The sequence below is a fragment of the Planococcus citri genome, chromosome 5 (assembly GCF_950023065.1).
Source record: "Planococcus citri chromosome 5, ihPlaCitr1.1, whole genome shotgun sequence".
Classification (NCBI taxonomy): domain Eukaryota; kingdom Metazoa; phylum Arthropoda; class Insecta; order Hemiptera; family Pseudococcidae; genus Planococcus; species Planococcus citri.
In genome coordinates, this window is record NC_088681.1 from 70,730,563 (window position 1) to 70,749,337 (window position 18,775).

At 36.6% G+C, this 18,775-nt stretch overlaps 1 protein-coding gene across 3 annotated transcripts; it reads right to left on the reverse strand.

The window, feature by feature from the left end:
• Positions 1–13,251: 13,251 nt before the first annotated feature.
• Positions 13,252–18,494, reverse strand: LOC135848959 (nucleolar protein dao-5-like). 3 transcript variants are annotated; one of them, XM_065369070.1, is made up of 9 exons: positions 18,279–18,494; positions 17,415–17,853; positions 17,009–17,346; positions 16,767–16,942; positions 16,526–16,677; positions 16,269–16,436; positions 15,892–16,185; positions 15,571–15,771; positions 13,252–15,193 (listed from the first exon to the last, which is right to left on the reverse strand). In XM_065369070.1, exons 2-9 carry the CDS (start codon positions 17,842–17,844, stop codon positions 15,075–15,077), a joined length of 1,878 nt encoding a protein of 625 aa, XP_065225142.1. In that variant the 5' UTR covers positions 17,845–17,853; positions 18,279–18,494; the 3' UTR covers positions 13,252–15,074. The 3 variants fall into 3 exon arrangements, with proteins under 3 accessions (XP_065225142.1, XP_065225140.1, XP_065225141.1); XM_065369068.1 differs by having other exon boundaries at positions 15,571–16,185; positions 18,279–18,493; XM_065369069.1 differs by having other exon boundaries at positions 13,252–15,178; positions 15,571–16,185; positions 18,279–18,492.
• Positions 18,495–18,775: the final 281 nt, after the last annotated feature.

An 18,775-nucleotide genomic window follows, 5' to 3' on the forward strand; every position in this document is an offset into this window, starting at 1 on the left:
CGAGTTCGCATGCTTTTCAGGTCTTTATTCATCGGCGCAACGCGCGCGCTTTTGTGGTATTTCGTCATCCGGCCAGTTTTCTATTTTCGTATTGCGAATACGTGAATGTAATTTTTGATAGCGGACCGCGCTGCGGCTCTGCCGCCCTGCGCCGCGCCTTAAAACGGCTAACTGGCAATTTTCGGCACCGGTGGGCAGTTAAAATGCTTCCAGCTTCTATACCACACATATACATAGACATACTCGTACAGCGTACACCAGTACACCATACCCGATCCCTTCACCCCTTCGTACCCTCTTTCTCTCTCTCTCTCTCTCTCTCGAGTACTATAACAATGTGTACCAACAATATTTAGCCATTTTACCATTTTACCATTTTAGTATTCGTATATCGTGCGTTTAAAACTTCTTCGTACCTACATAAACAGCCGAACAATGCTCACGAAAAGCACCACTAACAGGTAAATTCGTTCGTAAGCTAGCCCTATTTACCAGCAGATTTATTCGATGCTCACTGCTCAGTGGCAGTACCTTTCTCGTACTAAAATTTCGGTCCATACAACGTAGGCTATCGCTGTGAACCTTTTACTATATCTCGGCGAATCATTTACATCATGAGTAAAGGGTGGAAAGGTTCTCAGTTTAATAATTAAAGCTTGAAAGTAGTCAAATCGCAGGTACCTGCTACTTCATCTTTGTATTACAATCTTTGTCTCATCAAAAAGAAGATTAGTTTACAGGACAAACTATTTTCTGAAACGAAAAAGAGCCAACAAGTTTGAAATCACTGTTAAAAATTTTAGGGATTGAAAAAAAAAATCACTAGATTTTTTGATTGCATAGTCTTTCAAAGGAACAACGAAGTTCTAATTTGTCAGCGTAATTTTAAACGTTATCCACTGTGGACCATCGCTCTTCCCTCTCCACCACCCAACCCTACCCCTCAAGATGCAAATTTTCACTCAATCAGCGATATTCTCATACTCGTGAAATGTTCGAACCGAACATTCGAACAAGAAACGAGCTCCGTACAACGAGTCCAACTTCACTGCCTGCGAGCGTCGCGTCTACCATGTAGTGCGAACGTGTTAATAAAATTGCATACCCAGTTCGCCGTAAATACGCAAAATCCAAGATCATGCAACACAGCTCTGGACAAAAATACGTTTTGATTGGTGAAGTGTAACGCGATGCTTCTAGCGTTATTTTGTGTCTCATTACAAGGGCTGCAAATGTCGAGGCCAAAAATTCAGCATTCGCGTACAGGGTGTCCCGAAAATCATGCGACATGATTTTTTTTTTAGAAAATAGGAAATCTTTCGACCGAGTTGTTAAATATGATTTTAGAATTAATTAATTTTTATTCTAATAGAGGAACCTTTTGACCTCTTACTCTCCAATTACAACAAAGTGAAACTACCTAGATCGAATCGAATTTTCAAAAATTCGTAAGGAAGCGTTTTGAGAACTCTCACTCTCCGATTTCAGTGAAGTAAAACTAGATCGAAAGGGCTTGTTCTAAAACGCCAACAACCAAAATTTCAAAAGATGGAGTTCATTTTCGGAATTTTTGAAAATTTAAAAAAGGTGTTTCAAGGGTAATTTTTAAACTTTTTCACGAGCAATGTTAACCATTGTAAATAATTCCTTCAATTTAACCCCCATCCCCCCCCCTCATCGACAACTACTAGTTTTAGACCGAAGTGGAAGTGGAGCCTTCAGAGATATTTTAATTTTCTATGATACAGAAACTTGAAATCACTCTGAAAAGGCTAAAAATGAACTTTGAGACCTATAACTTTGGTCGATGCTTATTGAGCACTCTCTCGACAGTTTTGAATGGTTACTGCAAAATTTCAGGAATGTAAGTTCAAAAGTGAATTTTAGATCAATTCGTAAATTCCAAAAAGTGAAAAATTTCGAATTTTTCCAGAAATTTCGAATCGCGTTGAAAGAGCCAAAAATGAACTATGTACCAGTTCAATAATGAATTTTTGACCATCTTCTCCTCTCCTCCCCTCCCCTCACACTTGAGAAGAAGTGAATTGCAGTTATACTACTTGAAGACAGGAGTGAGAAGGAGTGAAAACAATCAAATAAAAATGCTATGGTAATCCTCTTAAAAATTTTTCAGTATTCAACTCATCCTCTTTCATTTTTCCACATTTCATTCTCTCCCCCTCCAATTTACTTGTCCATTAGACTCCTTTTCCCACACTAGGCCATTATCAAGTTGATTCCCTTGCACTTTTACATGTATCCATCTCCCCTACTCTCCTCTTCTCCACATCCCTCTTCTTCAATTATAATTTATTCAAATTCAATTCATTTTGAAAAAATTTTGTATGATTTTTGAAAATACTTATTCATAAAAAATATCTAAAATTCAAAGTTGAGATTTTTTGAAAGATCAATTTTTAAAAGCCTCTCAGAAGTTTGGGGCTATGATTTGAAAAATTGAAAAAAAAAAATCGAGAATTCATATTTATTTTTGATGTTTACGATTATGAACTTTTCATGCTGTCATTTGCAAAACCATTACGGGGACCAAATTCTACAATTTTGGCCCCCATTGGTCTTCCAAATTTCTGAAGAAACGAAAAAATCGTGTGTCATTTGGTTTATTAGGTTTCTGGGGACACTGAAAAGGAGTACTCAGTTTTTTCAAAAAAAAAAAATAATAATAATAATATGTAATACTTCACAAAATAGTTCAAGTAACCAGAAAAGTTCAAAAAAGTAGCCAAAAAAGCAAAAAAAAAAAAATTATAAAACAAGTGCAAAACATTTTAATGCAGAAAAAAAATCACCAAAAGATAGAAAACTGTTCAATTCAATTCGAGATTAAAATAAAACTAAGAGGTTTTGGCGGTTTCAGCAAAAAGTAGTACTTTTTGTCCAATATTAACGAAAAAAATATGCATTTTTACAATTTTTGTAGAAAAAGTGAGACTATGGAGTATTAAAATACTAACATCAGCTTAATTCTTCGATTCTGTGCCAGTAAGTAATGCCCATTGCCCATAGTAGCTACGTATAACACAATTTCTGGAATTTTCAATAAATTTTAGGAGCCAATGAAAGCATTGCAAGCACCGAATAAAAAAAAAACAATCTGATATTCGTATTCAGCGAACCCAAGTGTACTTGACAAACCTTTATATCACACCATTTTTTTTTTCAATTTTCCGGAAATTTGAAGGGGCAAACAGACATGTCGGAGGGGTGAAATTGTTTTTCAAATTTTTAAATCAATATTCGGAAATTTTGCATACTTTTGAAGATAGAGCTTTCAAACAAAGCTCAACTTTGAAATTTTCAGCTCTCAAGATGTCCACCTTCGATTTGAACGAGGCCACGATTTTCGGAAAGAGTATGATCTAAAATTTCCACAACCACGATTTCAGCTACTGAACTGATTTTTGATAATTTTCTGAAAATTCAAACCCCTTTCCCTCTTCGTATCTAGCCACATTCACTCAAGGCCGAAGAACAGTCAAAATTTTTATAATTCAGTAAACGGTCGATAAGGCTGTTGCCAATTGACTCCATATCTCTCCTCCCCTCCTCTCTCACCACGTCGATTTTAGAAGTATTTAAAGTTTCCCTAATGATTTTTCACAGATCCAATGCCATAAATCTGACAACCAACTAGGACGACCTTTCATTTCCTTTTCTCGAAGCCTATCATATTTCGGTAGGAAGTAGGAAGGAACCAAGTATGTCAAATGTCAGAAAAATTCCGCGATCGTTGATCAAGTAAGTATAAGTCAGCATTTAAACTGTTTTCACGCTTCCTTGATTTCTAGTTTGAAGGTAGCGATTAATTTTTTATGAAATTGTAATATCGCGTGTCAAGTCGAGCGTAATGGGCGAGCCGTTTATTTGTATAATTTAATTTTAAAACGTCTCGCAGGAGTAATTTTTTTCGAGCGAAAGTACTTTTAAAGGTATTTGACCCACTACGGCAGCAACACACTCAATCAAAGTAAACAATAAATGTACGATTAATACACACGCGCTGTGTGTATTTTTGGAATCATTAATCAAAAAGAAATTTAAAATGGGAATAAAAACGGGGAAAAAATACGTAGGCTAGGTAAGGTATGTAGTATAATATTTTCTTTATTTCCTCGTATAAATCTTATTAGAGTTGGCTATGTATATGCCTAATACGAGTACATATTGAGATCGTAAATTGAAACGGAAAAGTGTCAACAAAAATTCAAAAAACGGGTGACTACCTACCTAAATTCGAGAGGATTTTTTTTTTTTTTTGAGAATTGAGAAGTCCGAGCTAATGACGAAGACCAAATATTTGATCAATCAGTTGGGAGGGTGATAATTTCAAAAAAAATAATGCTCGATCAACACTCGAATGGGTAATTAGGTTTTAATTTAAACTCGTAGGTGCTCTTGTACATACAAAACGATTGCGAAATTATTTTCATTTTTTTTTTATTATAAAATTTACGCAGATTCTCGTCTCAGTCGTCCTGATATATACGACTGAATTAAGTAAGTAAACAATAAGAGGACAAGCAGTAGTAGATGCATTATACGTATTACGTGAGAATATTTTGAAACAACGCGATGACGTAATGCCAGAGCATCCAGCATCCTTCTTCGTCCATCTGCGGAGTTTTTGTTTAGACAGTTTTATTGTTGAAAATGCGATACCTACGTAGCGTATCTTTAGCAGCTACGAGTAGGTATATCCAGCTATTCTTATACTTGTAGAGCTGCTGCTACACCAGCACCAGCGCCAGCACTCGAAAAATACTCGTAATACAGGTATATGTATCCTATTTCGTATGCCTGCTCTTCAAAACACATTCATTAACATTTCTATCCGCTACGTTTGCAAAAGCAAACATACCGAGCTTTCCTTCCTCCTTTCGTTCACTCGCAGATTCGTTTCCGCTATACACAATGGGTAGGGTAAGTAGGTAATGCTGAATCACAACGAAATTTCAAATCTAAGTGGCTTGCGAGTTGCGAGTCGGAAAAATGAAACCGGCCGAGTCTTAACAACAGCTTAATAGGTATCTCGTTAATGAGCGAAATGCTTTCGACGTTTTATTCGTCGAGTCGCGAATTGTAAAAGCGGCGCAAAAAAAAATATCGTATTGTTGATAAGCATTATTCATCTGAAATATACGAATAAATAGTATTTTTTTTCTTTCTATTATTTATTTGCATTTCTTTTTTCTAAATGCAAATTTAAATACTTAGTTATACGAAGGAAAGAATTCAAATTATCGATAGACTTTTAAAGGTAATCCTCTCGGTCTTTGTTAAAAATTAATTCAGCACCTTTGAACATCAATTACCATACCCAGCGAGTTGAATTGAAAATTCTGAGTTTTATCTCTTCGTTATACCCACTTTCTATTCAAATTTCACTCAAAATAACATCAAAAATGGATTCATTGTTTTTGAAATTTACACATACTTATTTGATATTCAACACGATGAATTTGAATATTTTCAAGTAAAAGCGATCTCATCAGCAGCCCCATAAATTCTTTGGCAGAATTTTGAAAATGGGAAAAATAAAGTTCTCGATCAAGGTCCAGATCAGCTGGAAATTCGGAATTTTTTATAGCCAATGAAAATGCCGCGAAGAAATTCTTGGATGTAAGAACATACAGAGGTCTAGAAATAGGCACTGACCATCATTTTGTTCAAGGAGAAATGAGAATGGAAACAACAAGAATACCAGCCAGGAAAAATGAAAAGAAAATCAACACAAGAGCCCTGGATGACCCAACCAACCAATGGCTGTACCAAAGACGGATGAACATCATAAGTGAAGAGATACTAAAAAGCCAGGACATAGAAGAAGAATGGAAAAATATTCAAATCCATTGTGATAAAAGCGGCAAAAGAAAGCTTAGGAATGGTTCCTTGCAGAATCTGGGTAAAGCGAATAAAGAATTGGGACAATGAAATCCAAGAACTCGTACAAAAGAAAAGATAGGCATTTAGAAAATTCATGAGCTCAAAAAGTCAGGTTGATAGTGAAGAATATCGAAAACAGCCGGCAAAAGTCAAGAGAAAGTCTAGGAAATTACAGAGAGAGAGCTGGGAAAATTTTGTCACATTCCTGGAGCATGACACATACAAGTTGCGGCCAAAGGTGTATATAAAATCATAAGGATGCCAAAAATTAAAATCAATGATGCAAAGGAATACTTTGAAGAACTCTGGAGTGATGAAAATGCACAAGATACAAAGATAGAAGATAAAATTGGAGAAATAGAAGACAGAATTTCATTTAAAGAGTTACAAGAAGCTTTGAAAACAGCGAAAAATGCAAAATGCAAAAGCTCCAGGAGAAGATGGCATACCAACAGAATTGTACAAATACGCAAGTGGTGAATTTAAAAGAAGACTGCTGGAATTCCTAAATATGATGTACCTACCAAGAAGAACGCTCGGTGGCGTAGTGGGTTGAGCCACAGCTTTTTAAACAAGAGATTGTGGGTTCAAATCCCGCTAGAGATGCAGGCTTTAACGTGTAATGTATACACTGTAGTGCATTTAACATCTATTACACGTTAAGCTCCGGGCACCAGAACAGCAGAGGCAACAGAAATGCACGCAATCTGTTGCTGGTATCAGAAAGCTGTAACTGGTTGAGCACCTATAGGTAGCAGTGATTACTGAACTCAGGGTTGTAAAAACCCGGCTAGTGATGTATGAGCTACTTTGTAGATAGCGTAGAAAGCAACGGGAAGCTACTACGTGTTAGCTAAAAAAAAAATGTCGATTCCCTAGAATAATTGCAGTGGCATATAGACATTCGCCTCACCCTGTTAGGGTACCACTTAATGCGATTTCCAATGTACTGTAAAGGATATGGAACCACGATGACGATGACCAAGAAGAAAAGGTACCTGAAGAATTCAAAACAGCAATTGTATGTAATACCACTATTCAAGAAAGGTGATATGCTAAACCTGAAAATCTAACGAGGAATAAGTCTGCTCAACACCTGCTACAAGATATATGCGAAAATACTGGCAAAGAAAGTCAAAATGGATTTAAAAAAGGAAGATCATGCACTGACACAAGTTATACAGTAAAACTACTGATGGATAAAAGGATCGAATACAACCTAGAAACACACATGTGCTTTATCCTTAGATCTGGAAAAAGCATGCATATGAGGAGCTCATTGCAAAAATAGCCCTTGTCCAAAATGAAAATAAAAAACAAGCAAGACAAAAAGCCACTGTAAAGTCCTGATGAATTGGTATAGTGTATTCAAAGTGATTTTTTATCAACTTGAGTATTTCCTGTTACCCTCAGAAAAACTTTTAGAGGGCTTTCATACTGATGCATCCATACAATGCAGTGGAGAAAAGAACCTCCCCAATTTTTTTTTCAAAGTGACAATGGCTATTTTTGCAATGAGCTCCTTATATGATAGGGTAAATAGAAAAAAACTGTTTGAAGACCAAAAAGATGAAGAAATAGGCTAATATATAAAATGCAAAAGGTAATAAATAGCATATTTACCTAAGAACAGTAGAATAAGAGTACAAATTGGAAATAAACTCTCAGAAACAGCAGAAATAAACAGAGGAGTTCGCCAGGGATGCGCACTGTCATGTGTTTTATTCAACACGTACATACATGGATCACATGGTAAACGAATGGCAGAAAATGAAGCCAAAAGGAATCAAAACAGACAGAAGGCAGGAAATATCAACAGTACTATTCGCGGATGATCAAGCAGCACTAGCTGAAACAGAAGATGACCTACAGAGATCAATGTACAATCTAACAAAGACATCAGAAAAATATGATATGAGAATATCATCAGAGAAAACAAAAACAATGGCCTTCAAAGGAAAGGAACCAGTAAGAAGCAAAATTGTAATTAATGGAAAAATCATCAAACAGGTCAATAATTTCAAATACCTGGGAAACATGATATCATACCAGGGAGAAGTAGATGTTGGTGGAAAGATTGCAACGTTCCTGAGAGTCACAGGACTGATAAATAGGACCCTGAGAAGCAGTAAGATGCGAAAAGAAACAAGATTGAAGGTGTACAATACTCTAGCAATACCAATGATGACTTATGGAAGCGAGGTATGGGCACTGAAGAAATCTGATAAAAGAAGAATAACGGCAGCGGAGAGGAAGTTCATGTGGAGAACGGCAGGGGTGACTCTCAAAGACAGAGTCCCATCTGAGAAAATAACAGCAGATCTCGGAGTGAAGCCAGCCATGAAGAGAATAAAACAGTATAGGAAAGATTGGAGAAATCATGTCAAGAGGATGGAGGAAACAAGACCACCAAAACAGGTCCTCCAATATACACCAACAGGGAAGAGAAGCAGAGGGAGACCAAGGAGGAAACTCACTGATACCTCAGGCTCATCCTCAACAGGTTCCACACAGTAGCAGACAGGCCAACAGGCCTACCGCTTACAAGGAAACGACGAGGAGAAGTCGATAGTAGCTGGAGAACGAATTTTTAATAATTTAAGCGAGCAAATTTCCCCATTTCAAGAACCTCAACATTTTCACTTAAAAAATACCATCTGACTGATGAAACAAATGGCCAAACTAAATCAATGTAGGTAGTCAGAAGTTGGCTAGAAAAAAGCATTGTTGATCAAAGTTGATAAAAGGAAGGAAACGTTGATGGCAGTGTTGGCAAGAAAGTTGATCAAATTTGGGGATATTGGCACCAGAGCGAAAGTTTCAGCCAACATACTAGGAAAAAAATGGTCAAAAATTGGTGAAATATTCGATGAAGTTGATAAACATTTATGAAAATTGCAGAACACGGATATAATTTGGTCCAAGTGAGCCATTGTTAGTTGGCAACAGCTGATAAAATTTTGGGCCAATCATAAAAAAATGTGGCTTAAAATTGATCAAATTTTTAGTAATTCTTTGATGGTCCCTGCTTGCACAATTTCTTCCAAAATTTTCCCCAATTTCTTCAAATCACCCAATTTTTTCCAAAAATGCCTAACTTTTCGCCTGACCCCCCCACCTTCGGCACGTGTCAGGTTCGAATCGAAAATATGTAGAATACGTACAAACTTCAGTTTTCCAAGTTGATTCTTTCCCCAATTTTTGACAGCAATTTGATTTTTAAAAATCACGAAAAATCGAAAACTACACTTTAACATCTGAAAAGGCTTGTAATGTACAATATTTCTGCATGATCTTTCAATTTAGTGTATTCGATTCATTTTTCTGTCAATAGGGATACCTCCCTCGTTAGCAGATTACAACTTAATTTCGAACTTTGAAAAAATAAAAACACGACGTAGGTAAGGTACCTATTCGTATTTTATAAACCTATTCACGTTTCACCTCATTCCTCGTCCGAATAAAACACTTTGAAATAAAGTTCGACGCCTCTGTTTAAATTTCGAGACCATCGAACCACTTCGCACGTACGTAAGCCAAGTTTCTACGAGTATATTGTAAGGCAATTGGTACGAATAAGGATAGAAACGAAGCGTCGCATAAACGACGAAACATAAACAAGAAAACAAAGCGGAATTTCAAGCTCGGGAAAATTTAGAGCTTAATTGAATGGGATTTATAAAGTTACACCGGTGTAGGGTAGGTAAGTATAGGCAGGTACAGAGCTAAGCTGAAGCGTTAAACTCACACCAAAACTCGTACATACGAGTACAAACACAATCAAAGTGATCGAAAAAACAACAACATCGATAACAACATTGGAAAAAATTTAATACCGTCGCGACGCTTTGGAAAACGTCGCAGTAGTGACTTCAACCCTAACGAAAGCATGCGCACGATTACTTTTAGAAATCAATTACCAACCCCTTCGCCAACACCGAAGACGATATCTCACTATAACACAATATTTCTTAGCCGAATATTAGGTATTATCATCCACCACGCCGCCGATTGCCTCTCCTTCCCTCGTCATATAGTAAATTTCTCGTTCTAACCCCCAACCCCGCCATAACACACTGTCACTGTATGCAAAACAGTAAACAGTAATCAACTTTTTGGTAAAATAATGGAAATGCTGATTCTTATTCATTTCAATGTTTTTTTCCCTAACCCTCAACAGCCCATTTTCAAGAAAAAAATCATTTTTTTTTGCAAAATTTGCCTACTTTAGTGCAGATTTTATTCAACGATATGTAGGCAATTTTGCAACGAAGGTACATAGGTAAAACAGAACCGGTATAATTAAGTTCACACCTCGACTAACCGTCTCTCGTATATCTCTGTGTCAGTAGATAGGTATACTATTAAAATTCGTAATTATTTTTGCGAATAGGTACCTATATCAAAAATCGATGCGAACAACGAACTGTAAACAATTTACAAATCCAAAGCTGTACAGCGGAGAAATAGCAAAAGCTTTGTCGTGTGGTCAAATTAATCCCATATAAACCGAACGAACCCCATTCTTGATGCATTAATTCGCCCGGATTATTGGATCAACTTTAAAATTCATCATGCGAAAATAACGACGAGGTGTAGGGTGAAGGGACGACACCCTCTAGCTCGAATATCAAGGTAAATACATAATAATTATAATAAATGCGCACCTCTTACACAAATGACCACTTCGTATTTGAAAAAGCAAAATAGCGTTCGATTTACATAAACGGGTATGAATAAATTTCAAATTGTAGAGAAGTTGAGCATTTGAATAGCGCAGTTTGTTGATTTGCAAACTTCCTCATCTCATTATACTAAATGCTGATTTTTCAAATTTTCATAAACTTAGACCCTTTCTCCAAATCTTCACCACAAGTTCCTCATGTCCCAACTCCATAAGTATTGTTTTCAAAAATTGGAGCAAAGGTTTCACACCATTTCGAGTACGTAATTATTCTAGAACCTCCAGCAGATTTTCCAAAATATGATAATTCCACGAAATTCTACCTCCAACAAAGTGAGAACCTTACAATTCACTTTATGCCCTAATTTCAACAAACTGAGTCGATTGAAGGTGGTTTCAAGGCCTTCTGAGGTCTCCTGCCATATTTTAGAAATTCCAGATTTTCAAAAAGTGCTATATGTACAACCATTCAAATTAGAAATCGATTTTGGAAAAACCATATGTAAACGATCAAGTGGATCACTACCGACCAGTAATCGCGTTTATACGAGATGAAGTCAATTTGGACGGTTTGGGTGCATGGCACTTTTTGATAATTTAGAATTTCCAAAAAATTACAAGAGGCTCCAGAATGGTGTAAAACCACACCCAAACGACTCAGAATGTTGAAATTTAAGGTAAAAAGTAAATTTCAGGTTTCCAACTTCATCAGGCAAAATTTTGTGAAAATTTCTATTTTCAAAAATCTGAAACTTTGAGGAAATTGAGGTTTGGTTCTTCGATCTTTCGAATCTACAGGTAGTGACAGATTCGATTTCGAAGGGGGGAGGGGGGTGTATTCAATTTTTCAACACAGATTCGATTCGAAAAGAATTAGTGATAGTCCGGCATATGACAATAGGAGTAATGGCACCCCCCCCCGCCGATCCTACGGGACAACTTTTTTCGTAAAGGGGACATCCTAAGGAACATTTTAAAGCAAACTTGCCCAAAAAAAAAGTTAGCCTTACTTACAAAATGGCGGCCATTTTGATTGACAGGTCAGCCGAAATCGCAGATTTTGCCTTTCAACATAGGACTTGCACGAAATTTTTCAAACTTTACGAAGGTAGATCGAAAGATCATGCAAGAATTCATCACCTGTCAACATTTCAAGTGCTAAAGTGCGTTTTTCGATTTTTGGTGAATTTTTGAAAATCCAATTTAGGCCAAAAATGAGAAAAAAAATCAAAATTTTACCAAATTGACCAAGAAAGCTGCAATTTGGGATATACCCTATTTTCGACATGCCAAATCGATTGGAAACAGTTTCAACTCGTTTTGAGCAGTTCTGAAGCCTCCAGCAGATTTTTGAAACTCGAAATTCCCACAAAATTCCATCAAATTGGAGTTGTAAAGCTAAAATTTATTCTAAAAACTAATTTCAATACGCTACGAAGTACTGCAGATGAATTTCAAGTCGTTTTGGAGCCTCCAGCGACTTTTTGAAAGGTTACATGACGTTTTTTTGGAAAATTGAAATTTCCTAAAAGTAGCTGGAAGCTTCAAAACCATTTGAAACCATCATGTAGTCTGCGAAGTAAATTTCAGCTTGCCAACTCCATTTGATAAATTATTATTGGGAAAATTTCAAGTTTCAAAAATCTGCTGGAGGCTCCAGTAATTTTCCAAAAAGTCGCTGGAGGCCCTAAAATGACTTGAACCCTTCTGAAGTCGCCTTCAGAGGGTGTTAAAATTGGAGTATAGAGTAAATTTTAGATTTACAACTCCAATTTGATGGAATTTTGTGGGAATTTCGAGTTTCAAAAATCTGCTGGAGGCTCCAGGAATTTTCAATAAGTCGCTGGAGGCTCCAAAACGACTTGAAATTCACCTGCAGTACTTGGTAGCGCATGGAAATTGGTTTTGTTTTTAGAATAAATTTCAGCTTTACAACTCCAATTTGATGGAATTTTGTGGGAATTTCGAATTTCAAAAATCTGCTGGAGGCTCCAGAACTGCTCGAAATGGGTTGAAACCGTTTCCAATCGATATTTCACATGTCGAAAATAGGGTATTCTCAAATTTCAGCTTTCTTGGTCAATTTGGTAGAATTTTGATTTTTCCCCTCATTTTTGGCCTTAATCGGATTATCAAAAATTCACCAAATATCGAAAAACGCACTTTAGCACTTGAAATTTTGACAGGTGATAAATTTTTGTATGATCTTTCGATCTACCTTTGTAAGGTTTGAAAAATTTCGTGCAATGTCCTATGTTGAAACTCAAAATCTGCGATTTCGGCTGACCTGTCAATCAAAATGGCCGCCATTTTATAAGTAAGGCCAACTTTTTTTTGGGCAAGTTTGCTTTAAAATGTTCCTTCGGATGTCCCCTTTAAGAAAAAAGTTGTCCCGGAGGATCGGCGGGGGGGGGGGGCATTACTCCTATTGTCATATGCCGGACTATGAATAGAGTAGAACAGAACAAGTGCATCTTTTGGGAACCTACGATGAACATTTTTTGCACGAAGAGCAGAGAGGGCTCACCTCTTACGAATACGGTCAAAAATTTGAAAAAAATCCACCAATTCAATCAACTCTAGCAGGTAAATCACCCCGTTAAAATTTTTTTATAAATAATATTTTATAAAAAATGAAGTAGACCTAAAAATGAAAAACTCCCATTACAATTTATCCAATACTTTAATAATAAAACTACATACAACATGAAAAATTGTACAAGTGAAATATTGCATTACCATAATTTCATTTTTTAAAATGTTAAATAACAAAAAATTGACAACGCAAAAGGGGAAAACAAAAATAGAATACACAAAAAAAAAAAAAAAAGAAAAATAATACGTCAAAAAGCATTAAATTTCATAATGACATGATAGTTTGAAATTCCGATTCGATATATACACATAATAACATGATACAAGCTACAAAAGAAAGAAAGAGAAAAAAATCAATCTCGAATAAATAAGTAATATTAAGACGAGGCCCATTTACATGATACTTGTACAGCATACCTATGTGAAAGGTATAAAGCGTAGGTAATAATATTTCTTTTTAAAAATTCCATTTTGGGCCCTGAGTAGTACAACGAGATGAAAAAGAAAGAGAAAATATACCTTACGTTGTAATTTTGAAAAAAAGAAAAAAAAAGGTAAAATAAACATAAAGGCTTAGAATGTACCATATTAAGCAAAAAAAAAAAAAAAAAAGGGATAATGAAATGGCTACGAATTAAACAAAAGAAAGAAATATACAACAGTTAATACACCAACATTTACACGTTATGTAACTGATTGCGCAAAACCGACGGAAATTTCAGAATCACAGTAAATTACAACATTTTATTCTAATAAAATACGTACATCAGGAAAAAGTATGCGTCTGCCAGCGACACAACTCTTTCTGCCTTTTACTCTTTTATGCTTTGGGACAATGAAAGAAAAAAAAAAGAAAGTTTGCGCTACTTGGCTTTAATTACATCGTTAAACTCGACCAAGTTTCAACTAAATACCAAGCTATGTTGGTTCTGTATGTAGAAAAAAAAAAGAAGTAAAAAAACTAAGCGCACTTTAGCGGGGATATAAAAGATGTTTTAATCTCATCGTCATTAGCTTGGTAGCGTCGTGTTTCATTTAGGCACTCCACAACTTCTCAAAATGCTGCCGTGTAATGTACTCGACGAACTTACACGGCAGCAGGGACACGTTTCAAAACAAGACGATCTACGATTCTTATCTCGATTACGAATCAAAAAAAACACGCGACAGCGACGACGTCAAGTATCAATTTTGATAGTGAGGATTCATTTTACGCGATCAATTACTTCGAATGGCACCTTGAAAATATACGAATACGCGAGTTTCGTATATTTTTTTCTTAGTCTTCATTTTCTTCTAAATGAGAGCTAATAAAAAGTTCAAAATCTCTTCGGTGATTTTGATGTAGTGTTTGTTGTGTTCTACGATAAAAATTTGTTTCAATAAAATCAAAAAGATATCAACTTATATCCATCGTACACGCGAGAGATGGAGAAAGAAAAAATACAAAGAAATAAATAAAACGATTAAGTTACCTGAAAATTAATAAAACGACGATTTCGTAGGAACGACTACTATCTGATGTGTTCATTACATCGATAAGTTGCCTTTCCAACGATCAAACCGAGAAACACGGGCACAATGATTCAAATAAACATTAAAATACGTAAAAAAAAAAAAAAAAAAAAAACTGAAACGTAATAAAGTAATAACAACGTTGTAAAATTTTGGAACATTTAACAAGAATCATCGATATATACATTAAACATTCGGTATATCAGCGCTACCTAGTTATAATATACAGTCTTTACATTACTATCAAAAGGACGCCTTAACACGTACGATCAAAAAAACCAAGTAACCAAATCATACGGCTTCGGATTGTTCATCTTCGTTCTCGATACACTTATACCAACAACCGGTTACGTTAAATACATATACGAAATAATGATCATTTCTTGCGCTGACTCGAGGAATTCGATGTTTTACGTTCTTTTTCTTTAGTTGTTCTCATGGCAGCCGAATTTATTTTCGCTGCGACGGCCGAACCTGCATCTGAAAGTAACAATTCTTCATTTTACATCGTACCATAGGTGTTTCTCATCGGTATTTTTCGTAATGTTCGGCGTGATCGAGACTGCGAAACAATTCCGACGTTGCTGAGTTTCAAGATTTACGAGGCCTAATCGCTCGATAACGGAAAACCCTCGGGAATGACGAGGAATAGGTCATTGTCACGAACGACATACTTTCAGACGTACTATTAACACGACCACAGATATAGTTAACTAAAAGCTATAACTTGAAAAGAAAGAGCGATAAATCGGTAAAAAAAAATGGGTCACTCGATATTTCCAATCGCGGCGGATTCGTCGAATCGAAATTAAGACAAACGAAATAATAAAAAATACGAACGAAAAATAAAATGCCAAACAATGACTACTCACTTCTAACTTTACCAGTTCTTTCATTAGTAGTGGGCTGATTAGCAGCGGCGGTTTTGGGTTCTTCTTTTCTTCTCTTCTGAGGTACAGCAGCAGGCGAAGTACTGGTTGCGCTAGCCCGGCTAGAAACGCTCGAAGTTCTTTTGGTGGCAGCTTTTGTAGTTGGTTCAGCGGCGGCTGTTTTCGAAGCAGCTGCGGGTGTTTCTTTTTTCAAAGATAAAATTACTTTAGACGAATTGGACGATTTCACCGATGGCTCCCACACTTTTGCTTTATCGTTTTGTTTAGCATTAGTCGAAGCTTTTGCAGCGGCCCCCTGTTTACCTTTTTTCTTCTTCTTATCTTTTTTTGTTTTGTTCTCAGCCGGTTTGGCGGGTTTCTGCGGAGCTGTTTCTTTAGCACTTGTTTGACTTTGGTTGGATAAACGAGCTGATTTCTTGGTCGATGAGGTAGATGTGTTAGCGGGAGTACCTGCCGTTGATCTCTTTGATTTGGACGCTGCGGGCTTCTTGACGGTATCGCTAGCCGCGACCGTCTTTTTGTTCGCTTTGGGCGATACGGATTTCTTCTTCTTTTTCTTTTTCAGTTGAGCTTCGTCTTTGAACAAGCTCAAGTCGACTAGAAAAAACATGAAATTTACGATGTTGTTAATTAGCGAAACGAGCACGTACGAATATAAAACAATGGTAAAATGAACTTACGTCCGTCGGGGTGTTCTTCGGTAATAGAAGGTTGTTCAGCTACGCCTTTCTCTACGTCTAGAGCTCTTTTCAAAATGTTCTCTACACGAGTACGTTCAACTTCAGGTAACTTCCATCGATCTTTCTCAACACGTGACATCGTAACGTTCGTCAAAATGCAGTCAAATTCTAGAAAATTAAATCAAAATCAACTTATAGAACACAGAAAGGTCTACGAAACTCCTCAATACGTATAAATTCAATACTGAAGTAGGTACCGGTTTGGTCGAAGAAATCTGGCGTGAACTCGTCATTCGGCAGATTCGTAAACCATCTAATTTTAATTCGAGAACTGTTTCTGTGAATATTTTGAAACGCTTGGCAAATGTAAAAACTTCCTTCGGGGTTTCTGACGGCCAAAAATTCGTTTCTAACAAAATAAGAGAACGAGTATATGGTTATTTTAATAATTCATCGAGCAATTTAAAAAATTCAAAATTCAAAAAGGTTGACAATTACTTGAAAAATGCGATTATTTTTTCCGCAGGAGGTTTAGGTGTCGCCTTGGCTGGAGTTTGCAATTTGGCAATGAACTGCAGCTCGGGAATAGGACTCTGATAAGGCTGGGTTGGTAAACGAGTTCGTTTAGATTTTCTACCCTCTTTGCCATCATCATCAACCGGTTCAACGGGTGCCTAAAGAATAATGAATTAGAAAATGAACGAGAATTGAGCGTACGATGCTGATATATAATTATTTACTTTAGCTTTCCGTTTAGTAGGTTTAGGCGTAGCAGGAGTTTCCGAAGCAGGCTCCGTTGCACTGGCTTCGGGTTGAACATCTTTTTCGTTGTTCGTTTCAGATTCGGGTTTCTTTTTATCTTGGACCTTCTCCGGCGTGCTTTTAGTTTCTTTTTTAGGTTCCGGTACAGGTTCGCTGGGTTTGACTTCAGTTTGATGAGATTCACTATCTTTTCCGTCCTTAACATCGTTTACAACTGCGGATTCCGGTTTAGCTTCTACTGGCGCTGGTTTATCATCTTTCGGCGGTTCTTTGGCCGATTCGACCGGCGTCGCAGGTACAATTTCTTTCACAGGTTCTGCAATACTACGTATTTTAGCGACGAAAGAACAAATAAATGATCTACAACAAATAATAAACGCTTACCCGAATTTTCTTTCGGTGGAGTAACACTCTTAAGCTCCTCTGATTTGGGTTTCTCTACATTCTTGACTTCAGGAACAACTTCAACCGGTTTCGGTGGAGCATCTGCAGGTATCAAATCCGGCACAGGGTCGCTTTTTTCATTATGATTTTGCGCAGGGTTAGCGGAGTTTTCTTTAATATTAGTTTCCGGGGTAGGTGATACAATTCCGTTCGACGTAGGAGGCTTCGAGCACAAATCGACCGAATTTTCGGCATTCACAGGCGCAGCATTTACAGCTGGCACAGGCTTCGCTTCGGGTACCAAACTGATAGGAGTAATAGGAGGAAAGCTAGCCGACGGCGATTTGGTTAGATTTGTAGCAGTAGCGGCGACTGCGTGATTCCCCGGATTTATGGCGGGTTTCACCGGCGAAACGCTCATAGCATTCATAATCCGAACCTATATAAAAATAAACAAACTTTAATACATTTGAAACGAACACATGCCCAGTGTTTCATCACCTACCAAACACTTGGAAATACAGAAAATACTTCCGTTAGAGAGTACCGCATGCAAATAGGTGTTTCAAGTATGATAGAATGTTCAATTATCGGAAGAACTTGGTAAAAACACTTATACAACACCCCCTAACCCTTTACTTACAATGATTAACATTAAAGGCGGCAAAACATAACAAAAGATTGGCTATTCTAGAAAAGATATGACTAAAATTAGAATCAAAAGCCAAGACTTTTGAGTAATCAAATGAAAGTACTTTCGCTGAAATAATTGAGCTATATGCGTATAAAACAAGGTGCGAACAGAGAGCGAAGATTTACAAAATATACACAAAATAAGTTTGTATGCAAACATTGGAAACGTACCTGATTAACTGAAAGAAACCTCGATATGGTGGCACAATGATTTAAGAAAATACACAATTAACACGATTACAATAATACTAAACGGTGAAGATTATTTAGGTAGTTAATACATAATTATATTTCCGTATTTTCTATTAAATTATACAACACACAACAGCCAAATATGCAAAATTTCCTCCAAAAACGATGGCGTCTCTGGACCACCATAACACAAGGAAAATTCTCTAGTCGTACGCGTTCGACGATCCGAATTTTCGACCAAGTGTCGTGAACAATGACAACCATTTTTCATTTTTTTTGCAGTGGATGTTGGATCTCGTTGAATTTTCGTTTTTATCGAGTTATTAATTGAAATTGAATATTTAATTAGGCAACTTTGTTTAAATTATTACTATGATAATGAAAAATAAAAGATAAAAAGGATAAAATGGATAAAAAGAAGAAATTTTTTATTGACAATTTTCGGTTCAATGACTGGCAAGAGGAACGAGCGCGCT

What these genes read in the sequence shown, in the direction of transcription:
- LOC135848959 (XM_065369068.1), bottom strand. Translation starts at nt 17,844, where the DNA reads ATGAATGCTATGAGCGTTTCGCCGGTGAAACCCGCCATAAATCCGGGG. An exon ending in AGATTTCTTCGACCAAACCG is followed by an intron (nt 16,437 to 16,525) that starts GTACCTACTTCA and finishes TTAATTTTCTAG; the next exon opens with AATTTGACTGCATTTTGACG. An exon ending in CGAAGAACACCCCGACGGAC is followed by an intron (nt 16,186 to 16,268) that starts GTAAGTTCATTT and finishes TGTTTTTTCTAG; the next exon opens with TCGACTTGAGCTTGTTCAAA.